The following is a 12,729-nucleotide window of genomic DNA, read 5'->3' on the forward strand; positions in this document are numbered from 1 at the left end:
CCCCACTGCGGCGGGGGCTGTGCCGGGCCCCTCGCCCCCCATACCCCTATGCCAGGGGGTCTGCCAGGTCGTCGTCCCCCCGTGCCAGCAGCTCCCGTTTCTCGTCCGTGCTGGCCAGGGAGTTGCGGCTGTTGTGGGCGCCCATGTAGAGCGTGGCATAAACCGGGTTGGTGAAGTTGGTGGGCTGCGGAGAGAGGGGGGAGAGGGTGGGAGGGGGTAAGGATAGCCCCCCCCCCCGCTCGGAACTGCCGTCCCCAGGGGTGTTCCCCACCCTGGGGGGACTCGGTGAGAGCCCCCAGCAGCTGTGACCTGCTCTAGGGACAGGGGGCAGCCCCGCTGGCCCTGCCTGCAGCCCCCAGCCCCAAAGGCTTTGAGACCCCTCAGAGCCCCCCAGCTTTGAGACCCCCTCAGAATCCCCCAGCCCAAAACCTTTGATACCCCTCCGAGACCCCCCGCCCAAAACCCTTTAAACTCGCTCGAGCTCCCCCGCCCTTTGAGACTCCTCAGAGCCCCCCAGCCCAAAACCTTTGAGACTCCTCAGAGCCCCCCAGCCCAAAACCTTTGAGACTCCTCAGAGCCCCCCAGCCCAAAACCTTTGAGACTCCTCAGAGCCCCCCAGCCCAAAACCTTTGAGACTCCTCAGAGCCCCCCAGCCCAAAACCTTTGAGACTCCTCAGAGCCCCCCAGCCCAAAACCTTTGAGACTCCTCAGAGCCCCCCAGCCCAAAACCTTTGAGACTCCTCAGAGCCCCCCAGCCCAAAACCTTTGAGACTCCTCAGAGCCCCCCAGCCCAAAACCTTTGAGACCTCTCAGAGTCCCCCAGCCCCAAAACCTTTGAGACTTCTCAGAGACCCCCAGCCCCAGAGCCTTTGTTGGCCTTCAGAGACCCCCAGCCCCAAAACCTTTGAGACTCCTCAGAGCCCTCCGGCCCAAAACCTTTGAGACTCCTCAGAGCCCTCCGGCCCAAAACCTTTGAGACTCCTCAGAGCCCTCCGGCCCAAAACCTTTGAGACTCCTCAGAGCCCCCCAGCCCCAAAGCCTTTGAGACCTCTCAGAGCCCCCCAACCCCAAAACCTTTGAGACCTCTCAGAGCCCCCCAGCCCCAAAACCTTTGAGACTCCTCAGAGACCCCCAGCCCCAAAGCCTTTGTGAGCCTTCAGAGTCTCCCCCAGCCCCAAAGCCTCTGCCACCCCTCGGAGTTCCCCTAGCCCCAAAAAGTTTGCAAACCCTTGGAGCCCACCCAGCCCCAAAGACTTTGTGATCCCTCAAAACCTTTGCAGCTTCTCAGAGCGCCCAGCCCTGAAGCTTTTGAGACCCTCAGAGACCCAACAGCCCCAAAGCCCTGAAGCCTTTGAGACCCTCAGGGACCTTGTGAGACCCTCAGAGACCCATCAGTCCCAAAGACCCTCAGAGCCCCCCAGGGCTGCTGCACACAGGGCCCAGCAATGTGCCCCCCACCCCAGCACCTCCCACTTGGGGCAGGACCCTGCAGAGCTGCCAGCCCCTCACCTTGTCGGGGTCCAGGGCAAAGTCAGCATCCAGCAGCTCCCCCACGTCGTCATCGGGCTCCCCCTCGTACATTTTGTAGGTGGGGTTCCCAATTTCCACGTTCATGGCACCGTTGGTCATCCGCTGGTGCTGGAAGCCCTTGGCACTGAGGTGGGCGAGGCAGAGGCTCAGTGCCAGTGACACCCCCCCCGGCTGTCCCCCCACCCTCGAGGCTTTCACAGCCAGCTCCTTGCCCTCTCCAGGTCACCAGACTCACCCTTTAATTCTCCATTTGTACCAGACAAAAGCCACCACGGTGAGGAGGATGAGGAGCAGCAGGATGGGGATGACGATGGAGGCTGTTCCTGCGGGAGGAAGGCATGGGAACACTCAGAGCCTGGGGTGGGGGGGACAGTGCCCAAAAGGGGCAGCCTGGGCTGGCCCTGTCCCCCCTTTCCCACCACAGAATGGGGTTCAGGAGTCACTCAGGGGCAGCTCTGGATAACAAACCCCCTGGGTGAGGCATGGCATGGGAGGGGTCACACTCTGCCCCCCAGAAAACTGCCCACCAACAAACTGCCCACCAACAAACTGCCCACCCACAAACTGCCCAAAAAAACCCTGGGTATGGCATGACGTGGAAAGGGGGTCACACACTGCACTCCACTTAACCTGCCCACCAATAAACTGCCCAAAAAACCCCTCAGTGTGGTGTGGAATGGAAGGGGGGTCACACACTGCCCTCCAACAAACTGCCCAAAAAAACCCCTGGGTGTGGCGTGGCATGGAAGGGGGGGTCACACAGTGCCCCCAAATTAACCTGCCCCCCAACAAACCCCCTGGATGTGGCATGGCATGGAAAGAGGGGGTCACACACTGCACTCCACTTAACCTGCCCCCCAACAACCCCCCTGGGTGTGGTGTGGCATGGAAAGGGGAGTCACACACTGCACTCCACTTAACCTGCCCCCCAACAACCCCCCTGGGTGTGGTGTGGCATGGAAGGGGGGGGGTCACCCAGTGCCCCCAAATTAATCTGCCCCCCAGCAACCCCCCTGGGTGTGGTGTGGCATGGAAGGGGGGGGTCACACACTGCCCCCAGATTAACCTGCCTATGAACAAACTGCCCAAAAAAACCCTGGGTGTGGTGTGGCATGGAAGGGGGGGGTCACCCAGTGCCCCCCACTTACGGCTGCTCTGCTGCTCGCCCACGATGAACTCCTCGCAGCGCGTGCCCGACATTCCCGAGGGACACCTGGGAGGGCAGGGAGAGCACCGGGATTAGCGGGGCAGGGCCATGCAGGGAGGGAGGGAGGGAGGGACGGCTGGGCACAGGCCTGGGTCAGGGTGGGGCGGGGGGCACACAGATCGGGGTGTGTCAGTGACGTCTCGGGGGGCAAACAGCCCGCCTGTCTCCCCCTCCCGTGCCCCCCTGCCGGCCCCCTCCTCTCTTACAGGCACTCGGGCAGCTGGGTCTTCTCGCTGATGGAGCAGGTCCCGCCGTGCAGGCAGTAATTGTCACAGGTCAGGCAGCTCGGTGCTATCTTCCCATCAGGGCAGCTGGGGGGCACAGAGGATCAGCCCCATGGGTACCCCCAGCTGCCCTGAGCCCCCCACCCCGGGGTGTTGTGTGCTCCCCCCAGCCCCTCAGGACTCGGCTGTTGGCTCATCCCACCCGCACGGCTCATGGCTGGGACCCCAGGATGGGCTCTGGGGAGGCACTGAGACACATCGACCTCCTCCTCCTCCTCCCAGGACCACCAGGTCCCCCAGATTTATCTGCCCTGAATTCCTGATCTAGCTGTGGCTGACCCTGCCACAGAGTGACAGGTTTTCTCTGGGGTCCCTCTGCCCACCACCCCTTTTCCTCCCTGCAGCTCGACATTCCCATCACCTACATGCAGGAGACCTCCCCGCTCTGCTTGTTGATGCTGCACTTGCCCTCCTGGCACCGGGAGCACTTGTTCTCCTGGCACTGGGCACCCTCAAACTGAGGGGGGCAGCGGCACTGCTTGGCACCGCTGGCTGTCATCTGGCACACGCCATCATTCTCACAATAGTCGAAGCACTGCCCTGTGGGGGACAAGGGGGTCAGGGTGGGCAGCCCCTCAGAGGGCCCAGTCCACCACGGAGCACCATCCCGCCCCACAAAGCATCCCAGCAAAGAGGGGGACCTGGAAATGCAATCCCATGGGTGCTGTTCCCAGGGATTCCCCCAAAAGAGGAGGACGTGGGAGCCCAACCCCTGATGCTGTCCCCAGAGGGGACACAGAGGGTGGGAAAAACACAAAAGAGGGCTGGGAGCCCACCACTCTGGCACTGACCCCAGAGATCTCCCCCCAGGCTTCTCCAGGTGAGGGACACCCATCCCTGCTGACCCCACGCTGCTGTCCCCAGACAGGTGAGGGACACCCATCCTTTTAACAACCCCATTGTTGTCCCCAGATATCCCTAAGTGAGTGACACCCATCCTCCTGATACCCCCACTGCTGTCCCCAGACAGGTGAGGGACACTCATCTTTCCAACATCCCCCACTGCTGTCCCCAGACATCCCCAAATGGGGGACACCCATCTTTTTAATGTCCCCACTGCTGTCCCCAGACATCCCCAGATGAGTGACACCCATCTTTTTAACACCCCCACTGCTGTCCCCAGACAGGTGACAAACACCTATCCTTTTAACGTCCCCACTGCTGTCCCCAGACATCCCCATGTGAGTGACACCCACCCTTTTAACACCCCCACTGTTGTCCCCCGACATCCCCAGGTGACAAACACCCATCTTTTTAACGTCCCCACTGCTGTCCCCAGTCATCCCCAGATGAGTGACACCCACCTTTTTAACACCCCCACTGCTGTCCCCGCTCATCCCCAGGTGAGTGACACCCACCTTTTTAACACCCCCACTGCTGTCCCCCGACACCCCCAGGTGACAAACACCCATCCTTTTAACGTCCCCACTGCTGTCCCCACTCATCCCCAGGTGAGTGACACCCCCCTCCCTAGCCCCCCACCGCTGTCCCCAGCCCGTGGCACAGCAGCTGGCACTCACGGTACTGGCAGCGGTCCCCGATGAAGGTGGGCAGGCAGCGGCAGGTGGGCTGGTTGCCCTGGTTGACGGTGCAGCTGCCGTTGTGCTGGCAGTAGTCCGTGCACACCTGCTGGTTGCACCGGGGCCCGGTGAAGCCGGTGGGGCAGCGGCAGGTCGGCATTCCTGGGGATAAAACCCGTCAGCTCCGCGCCCGCCCGTCTGCCTGCCTGTCCGTCTGTCCGCCATGCCCGTGGCTCACCTGAGGGGGAGGCAGCGCAGGTGCCGCCGTTCTGGCAGTAGTCCCAGCACTGGTCGATCTGGCACTTGTCCCCGTTGTAGCGCGGCTGGCAGCGGCACTTGGCCTGCTTGCGGGCGTTGAGGAAGCAGCTGCCGCCGTTCAGGCACACCAGGTCACACGTGTCGGTGGTGGGCACTGCGAGGGAGGCGTGGAGGGCGCGGAAGTGAGCAGGAGCGCGCTGGCGGGAGCCAAGCTCCCTCCTCATCCTCACGCTGTCCTCCTCCGGTGTCACCTACCGACGGGGGAGACGGTGGGCGAGGGGACGACCACGCAGGTGCCGTTGTCCAGGCGCTTGCCGTTGGGGCAGGTGCACACGGGGCCGCTGGGGCTGAGCAGGCAGAGCCACTCGCACTTCTTGCGGTCACAAGGGTTGGTCACTGCGGGAGGAGAGGGCACAGACGGTGAGGACAGCACGGCGGTGAACTCACAGCCCTTCTTGCTCCACAGCACCTCTAGGATGTTCCCCTGGGCTGAACCCTGGAGCATCCCAAGGGCCACAGTGACCACGCAGGCACCTTGGCCAGGCAGGCTCGGGGCACCGCAGTCCTCCTCATCCGTGTTATCTCCACAGTTGTCAATTCCCCCCACAGCCCTGTGCTGCCCCTCCCGTGCCCTGAGGTCGCCACCTGACCAGCTGGACTCCCCCAACCCACCTCAGCAACCCCCTGCTTTGCCCACCCAGACACCCCCACTTCAGGCAGGGAGCTGGGGGTCTCAGTCCCCTCTTCCCAACACCCCCCGCACCCTCTGGCACCTCATATCAGGTATCAGTCCCTGGCACCTCCCTACCACCCCAGGAGAAGGGTGGGGGTCCCGAGCCCTCACATACCCTCTGGCTGCTTGTACTGGTGGTAGAGCACGACGTCGGTGGCGTGGTTGAGGCCGGATGTCAGGTTGGTGACAGGCTTGTGCCCGAACTTGTGAATCTTGAAGATGCGGTTGTTGATGTAGGTGACGCCGTAGATGTAGTCCTCAAAGATGTCGATGCTGAACGGGTGACTCAGCCCTGAGAAAGCCAGGAGGGGACATGTGGAGGCAGGGATCTGGGGAGGGTCTGAGGCCAGGGACCCCCAAGGGGCACCCCTTACCCTTCTTGTTGTCGATGGCCACCACGGGGTCGGTGCCGTTGAGCCGGATGCTGCCGATGACGGAGAGCTTGGCATCGGCCCAGTACAGCCTCTCGTTGTGGTAGTCCACGGCCAGGCCTGAGGGGACACAGCCCCCAGTGAGCCCCCAGGCCACCCCAAGCTCTTCCTGACCAACTGACCCACAGAGCAGCACCCCCACTGGCCCTACGCCCTTCTACCATGGGGCTCCGAGCCCCCAGAACAACCCTCCCCAACACAAATGGTTGAACGTGTCCCCATCGTGGCTTTTGTCCCCCTCTTGTCACCTGTCTCTCTTACCTGTTGGCCACTGGATGTTGTCCTGCACCAGGGTCTCCCGCAGCGTCCCATCCATGGCAGCTGTCTCGATCTTGGGGTGATTGCCCCAGTCTGACCAGTACATTGTTCTGTAAGGACAAAGGCAGGTCATTCCAGAGGAACAGGACAGCCCACTGACCAGGGAGGAGAAACCCTCCCACACTACCCCCATGGCATCCTGGAGTCACCAGGCAACTCTGGGGCAACTCAAGAAGACACAGGGAGTGACACTGGGACACATGGGTGGGCTTGTGACGAGGGGAGTGTGGTGAGGGCTGGGCAGAGGGATGGGAAGTCCCTCACCCCCGTAGTGGATCAACCACGATGGCGTGGGGCTCATCGATCATCCCCGAAATCAGCGTCTTGCGGTTCTCTCCCTTCATCTGCGCCACCTCGATGACGTCCCGCCCCGAGTCCGTCCAGTAGATGTTCCCAGCCACCCAATCAATGGCGATTCCCCGCGGCATCTTCAGCCCTGAGATCTGCACGGGGCAGAGCGAGGACAGGTGAGGGGGGATGAAACCATCAGCCCATCCCCGTCGCTCCCGCCGCGCCCCGGCAGAGCTCGCTCACGTTCAGGTGGGTGACGCCGCCGTCGATCTGGCGCCGGTTGCGGTTGGAGGCGGTGGAGGCGGAGGAGGAGGCGGGCAGCTCCCGGTACGAGATCCTGCCCGTGTGCCAGTTGGTCCAGTAGATCTTGTTGCCCTTGACGTAGATGTCCATGGCGTCGATGCGCACGTTTTCATCGCCCTGGAAGGCTGGCTCGTAGGCCGAGTTGGGGTTGAAGGGGTACATGCTCCTGATCTTGTTGTCGTCCGCGATGTAGAGGATCTGGTGCTCGGAGCCTGCAGGGGAGGAGGAGGAGGAGGAAGAGGGGTTGGCATGGGCTGCACTGGGAACAGGGGCTCAGCCAGCAGTGGGGACTCAGCCAGGAACGGGGGCTCAGCCCAGCTCTCTGGTGGGACAGGGACAGAGTCACTGGGAGCTTGTCATCGCCTTGGGGCTCACTCTGCTGGGGATGGACACACTGACGGCACCAGCGGTACCAGAAGGGGGGGCAGAGCTGCAGGGGGTTGGAGGGAAGAGCAAGAAGCTCTGGGGGGGGTCCTGGGCACACACAGAACCCATGTGGGTTCCTGTTCCCTCCTGACCTTCTGCCTTGCACATGTTGTCCGTCTTCATGAAGTTCTTGGCGCAGCTGCAGACGTGGGAGCCCTTGGTGTTGTTGCAGAGCTGGGAGCAGGTCCCGAAGCGCAGGCACTCGTTGATATCTGGGCAGTGGGAGATAGGATCAGGGGATCTCCCACCAAAGGCTGCCCCCACAGACCCCAACTCTGCCCCAAGGACACCATTCCTGCCACCACAGCCCCATCCCAGCTGTGAAATCACATCTCACTGGCAAAACCCAATGCCAGACCCCAGAGCCTGATCCCGAGCCCTCTCCAGCAGCAGTGGGAAGTACCTTGGCAGAAGTTCTTGTCCGGCACCTTCTGGAAGCCTCTGCGGCAGGTGCAGTACGAGGTGGACTGGGACTGGACGCAGTGGGCCTCGTCCCCACACATGGTGGTGTTGGTGGTGCAGTCGTATGACTTGTGCTCTGTGGTGGACACGCCGTCACACGCGTGTCACAGCGAGTTCCCCCCAACCCCCACCGGCCCCTGGCTCCCCACCCACCGTGGGAGCAGGATTCCTCATCGGAGCCGTCTCCACAGTCATCGAAGAAGTTGCAGCGGAGGTTGGCGCTGATGCACTTCTTGTTCCCACACAGGAACTCGTTCTTGTCCTGGCTGCAGCTCTTGGGCTTGGCCGTGGGTGACTCTGCGGGTGAGGGGCAGCAGCTGTGACCCCCATGTCCTGGGCACCCATCCCCACGGGACCCTCTGGGAGCAGGCAGGGACTTGAGACCCCGCATCCACACCCTGATTTTGGGAGGAAAAACTGGGCAAAGCCAACCCCAACACCTGGGCTGAACCCTGGGCTCTGGGAGGACCATCCCAAGGGCCACAGTGACCACGCAGGCACCTCGGCCAGGCAGGCTCAGGGCCGTGCCCACGGGCAGCCCCACTCACCGCAGTCCTTCTCATCCGTGTTATCTCCACAGTTGTCAATGCCGTCGCACTGTCGACCGATCCACAGACATACCCGGTCGTTCTTGCAGCGGAACGGTCTGTTGGGGGGACACTGGAATTTCACTGCACCAGCAAACAGAAACAAACGGTGACGGTGAAAGGAGACGCCGTAGCCAGGCTGTCACACATGTCACGAGCTGCTGCTCGGCCTCTGCCCGCTCTCCGGGGAGGGCTGTCCCACGCGGGCGAGCGGGCTCCGGAGGCTGAAGCAAAGAGACTGAAGCAAAGACAATCGCCCGGCTGCTGTGAGCCCTCTCCTCGCCCAGCCCCGGCCCCCCCCAGCCCCCTCCCCACCACCTGCCCCTCTGCAACTCCTGCCCCTCAATCAAAGTCACCTCCAGCCCCTCACCCCCACCGGCCACCCCCAAGAGGAGCTGCCAGAAGTCCCCCCCAGACCCTCAGGTCCCCACAGTGGTGCTCAGGGACTGTCCCCCCATCCTGGGCTATAGGAGGGCTTGGGGCAGAGGCAGTGTCACTCACAGCACTCCTCGGGATTCTCGTCCGAGTTGTCCCCACAATCGTCCTCCCCGTCACACTTCCAGGCCAGGGGCTTGCACAGGGTGTTGTTGCACTGGAACTCGTCCAGGGGACACGTGCGGACTGTGACAGTGCAAGGGGGGACATGTCAGTGCAAGAGGGGACACAACAGTGCAAGAGACATGTCACTGCAAGAGGGGACACGTCAGTGCAAGAGGGGACATGTCACGGCAAGGGTGGACGTCAATGCAAGGGGGGACACGACAATGCAAGAGGGGACACGTCAGTGCAAGAGGGGACATGTCACAGCAAGGGCGGACGTCAATGCAAGGGGGGACATGACAATGCAAGAGGGGACACGTCAGTGCAAGAGGGGACACGTCAGTGCAAGAGGGGACAGTGCAAGAGGGGACAAGTCAGCTCGTGCAGCCCTGTTGCCAAAACCCCAGCGTGGGGCTGCAATTCCAATTTCCAGCATGCACAGGGGGTCTCCAGGGCTGGGGGGTTTCCACGTCTGTGCACGCTCCAGAGTGGGGCAGAGAGAGTGGGACACACACACAGGAGAGCGCTCCCACCCTCAGCGGTGACACAATGACACCAGGGCGGGGAGGGGGGGGACACAAGCAGCCCAGGAGGACACACAGCTCTGCCATTACCCCCTGTGCCACAGTTCTCCTCGTCGCTGCCATCCATGCAGTCGGCGTCGGCGTCGCAGCGCCAGCGCATGGGGATGCAGTGCCCGTTCTTGCACTTGAACTGGTCAAACTCGCAGCGGGGCGTGCAGTCTTTCTGCAAGGGACAGGCAGGGACACGCTCAGCGAGGACAGGGTGGCCACGGCAGGCCCCTGCTCTGCTGCCACAGCCAGGCTCTGAGCCCTAGGGCAGGGGCAGAGGAGGGGATGTGTCCCCGTGCTGCTCGTACCTCGTCGGAGCCGTCGGCGCAGTCGTGGTCCCCGTCACATTTCCACCTGCCCGCGATGCAGCGGCCGTTGGCACACGAGAACTCGCTCTCAGAGCACGGCCGGGGTGCTGGGGACAGAACACAGAGTGTGCCCTGAGCGTGGGGACAGCCTGTGAGGGCAGGGGGTGTCCCTGGCCAGCAGCTGGGGGGACACAGGGTGACACGCACACACGGCGGGTGGCACTGGGGACAGGGGGTGCAGGCAGAGCTGTGGAGCTGCCAGAGGGGCACAGCTGGCACCACCTCCCAGCCTCTTCCCATCCCACTCCCTGTGAGGGTTTTGGGGGACACTGTGGCCTCAAAGCCTGGCTGTCCCCCAGGGAACAGGTCACTCACTCTCCACAGGGCAGCACCAGCCCCAGTGCTGCCCACCCCAGCAGCCCCCCAGGCAGGAGGAACTGCAGCAGTGCCCTGGCAGAGCCTCATCCCTGTTCCCCCTCACAGGGCATGGGGACAGATACACAGCTCACAGCTCACTGGCACAGCCAGTGCCAAATCCAGGAGGATGGCACATGGCACAGCCACCAACCTGAGGTGGCTCTTGGGACGCTTCCCCTCCCCACGGCCCCGGGGTATTGGGGCACACAGACCCTCTGGTCATGGCACAGGATTGTGGGGGAAGAGAGGAATAGGGGGTGTCCAGGAGGAGCAGGGAGAGGCACGGTAGGGATGGGTTTTGGAGCCAAGTCCAAGCCATGCACGGGCCCTGCAGAGCAGCAGGGTCAGACCCTCCCCAGCTGTGGCTCCGTGGAGGGAGATGCTGCTGCTGATGTTCAGTAAATCCACCTGGATTGTCCAGTCCCGACCCCTCTGCCCTCACCTAGAAATTATTGTCTTCATTGGTTTTAGAGAGACTGTAACATGGAATTAAAAGATTTTGGCAGGAACCTACCTCTGAGCGCCCCATAACGACAGTGTGAAAATGGAGAAAAACATAAGATGAAGTGAAATGGCACAAACTCAAAAACACGACGGGAAATCAACAGAAAAGAAAACAAAAGCTGTGCCCTAAAGAGCTGCAGGAAGACTGAAGGACCCAGTGGGCACTGTGGGGTGGGAGAGGGTCTGGCAGCAGACCCTGGTGCCATCCCACAGGCAGCCTGAACCCCTCTGGAGGGACAGAGCCACAGTGGAGCCCTGGGAATGGTCTTGTCCACGAGGACACTCATGTTCCTCGGCTGCTCCTTGGTGCTGGCACACGAGCAGGAGCTCACCAAGGGGCAGCACTGAACTCTCTGCCCCAGCTCTGGGCATCAGCCACCTCCCCACTCACTGGCCCAGGCCTGAGGTTGTGACCCGAGTCCCTCCTGACAGCTCTGTGTGTCCCCACCGCCATCCCAGCTGCCACCGCCAGGTGACACAGGGGGTGACGCTTGGTGGCAAAGCAAGACAAGGTGCCCTCAGGTGACTCTGCTGGGCCCCCACTCCTTCGGGGAGCGTGTTGGGGTCACCCCTTCAGTGTCACTCATCACCTTCGGGCTGTCTCCTTGGCACAGCCTCCCCTCTGCAGGGCCAGGCTCTCCACACCCCCAGGCCTGTCCTGGTGTGGGGACACGGTGGCACTCCTGGCCACCAACCTGACAGCAAAAGCGGGGCTGGGGGGGCCCAAACTTCTCCCCTCTCCAGTGCTCCACCCTGGGGACAGCGAGGGCTGGGGGGTGGCACGTACTGCAGCTCTCCTCGTCGGAGTTGTCCCCGCAGTCGTTGTCGTAGTCGCACTGCCAGCGGCCTGGCACGCAGCGGTTGTTCTTGCAGCGGAACTGGTACGGCTCGCAGGTGCGCTCGTCTGGGGGGACAGCAGGGACAGGGACAGGTCAGAGCTGCCCCACAGTGGGGCATGGATGGCACAGGGACAGGGACAGGGACAGAGACAGGGACAGGGATAGTGTCAGAGCTGCCCCACAGCGGGGCGTGGATGGCACAGGGGCAGGGACAGGGACAGGGACAGGACAGGGTCAGGACTGCCCCAAAGGAGGGATGGATGGGACAGGGACAGGGTCACAGCTGCCCCAAAGGAGGACATGGATGGCACAGGGACAGGGACAGGGACAGGGACAGGGCAGAGCTGCCCCACAGCGGGGCACAGCGGCCATAGGGACAGGTCAGAGCTGCCCCACAGCGGCGCATGGATGGCACAGGGACAGGGACAGGGACAGGGACAGGACAGGGTCAGCACTGCCCCAAAGGAGGGATGGATGGGACAGGGACAGGGTCACAGCTGCCCCAAAGGAGGACATGGATGGCACAGGGACAGGGACAGGGACAGACCAGAGCTGCCCCAAAGGAGGGCATGGATGGCACAGGGACAGGGACAGGGACAGGGACAGAGCTGCCCCAAAGGGGGGCATGGATGGCACAGGGACAGGGACAGGGACAGCGTCAGCACTGCCCCAAAGGAGGGCATGGATGGGACAGGGGTCAGCACTGCCCCAAATGAGGCAAGGGACCAACAGGGACAGGGGTCAGCACTGTCCTGAACCAGGGGAAATATGGGACAGGGACAGGTGCATGAGGGGAGGGACAGGACAGGAACAGGGATGTCAGCACTGCCCAAAACAAGGGGAAGGAAGGGACAGGGACAGGGACAGGGACAGGGACAGGGACAGGGGCCAGCACTGCCCTGCACATTGGGAGACATGGGACAGGGATGGGATCAGCACTGCTCCAAATGAGGGCAGGAATGGGACAAGGACAGAGGTCAGCACTGCTCTGTATGACAGGAGGATGAGACAGGGACAGGTGTCAGCACTGCCCTGAACATGGCAAGGGACAGGACAGGGACAGGGACCAGGACAGCTGTCAGCACTGCCCTGAACATGGCAAGGGACAGGACAGGGACAGGGACCAGGACAGCTGTCAGCACTGCCCTGAACATGGCAAGGGACAGGACAGGGACAGGGACCAGGACAGCTGTCAGCAC

General features: G+C 62.6%; 1 protein-coding gene across 7 annotated transcripts in view; it reads right to left on the minus strand.

The window, feature by feature from the left end:
• Positions 1–6: 6 nt before the first annotated feature.
• Positions 7–12,729, minus strand: part of LRP1 (LDL receptor related protein 1) — a 72,985-nt gene continuing 60,262 nt past the window's right edge. For 6 of the 7 annotated variants that reach the window (XM_041406164.1, XM_041406160.1, XM_041406163.1 and 3 more), the window contains exons 67-88: positions 11,479–11,595; positions 9,771–9,877; positions 9,505–9,637; positions 8,852–8,971; positions 8,312–8,434; positions 7,917–8,060; positions 7,705–7,839; positions 7,394–7,513; positions 6,816–7,087; positions 6,546–6,724; positions 6,225–6,331; positions 5,907–6,023; positions 5,648–5,824; positions 5,055–5,195; positions 4,780–4,953; positions 4,542–4,703; positions 3,387–3,561; positions 2,944–3,048; positions 2,679–2,743; positions 1,766–1,853; positions 1,510–1,654; positions 7–184 (exon numbers count right to left, since the gene is read on the minus strand). In XM_041406164.1, the coding sequence (XP_041262098.1) occupies positions 47–184; positions 1,510–1,654; positions 1,766–1,853; positions 2,679–2,743; positions 2,944–3,048; positions 3,387–3,561; positions 4,542–4,703; positions 4,780–4,953; positions 5,055–5,195; positions 5,648–5,824; positions 5,907–6,023; positions 6,225–6,331; positions 6,546–6,724; positions 6,816–7,087; positions 7,394–7,513; positions 7,705–7,839; positions 7,917–8,060; positions 8,312–8,434; positions 8,852–8,971; positions 9,505–9,637; positions 9,771–9,877; positions 11,479–11,595 (3,044 nt within the window). In that variant the 3' untranslated portion in view covers positions 7–46. Of the gene's footprint in view, positions 185–1,509; positions 1,655–1,765; positions 1,854–2,678; positions 2,744–2,943; positions 3,049–3,386; positions 3,562–4,541; positions 4,704–4,779; positions 4,954–5,054; positions 5,196–5,647; positions 5,825–5,906; positions 6,024–6,224; positions 6,332–6,545; positions 6,725–6,815; positions 7,088–7,393; positions 7,514–7,704; positions 7,840–7,916; positions 8,061–8,311; positions 8,435–8,851; positions 8,972–9,504; positions 9,638–9,770; positions 9,878–11,478; positions 11,596–12,729 lie in introns of those variants that run through there. The other variant, XM_041406165.1, reaches the window with a different exon arrangement.

Source organism: Onychostruthus taczanowskii, unplaced genomic scaffold (assembly GCF_017590055.1).
Source record: "Onychostruthus taczanowskii isolate IOZ18803 unplaced genomic scaffold, ASM1759005v1 scaffold245, whole genome shotgun sequence".
Classification (NCBI taxonomy): domain Eukaryota; kingdom Metazoa; phylum Chordata; class Aves; order Passeriformes; family Passeridae; genus Onychostruthus; species Onychostruthus taczanowskii.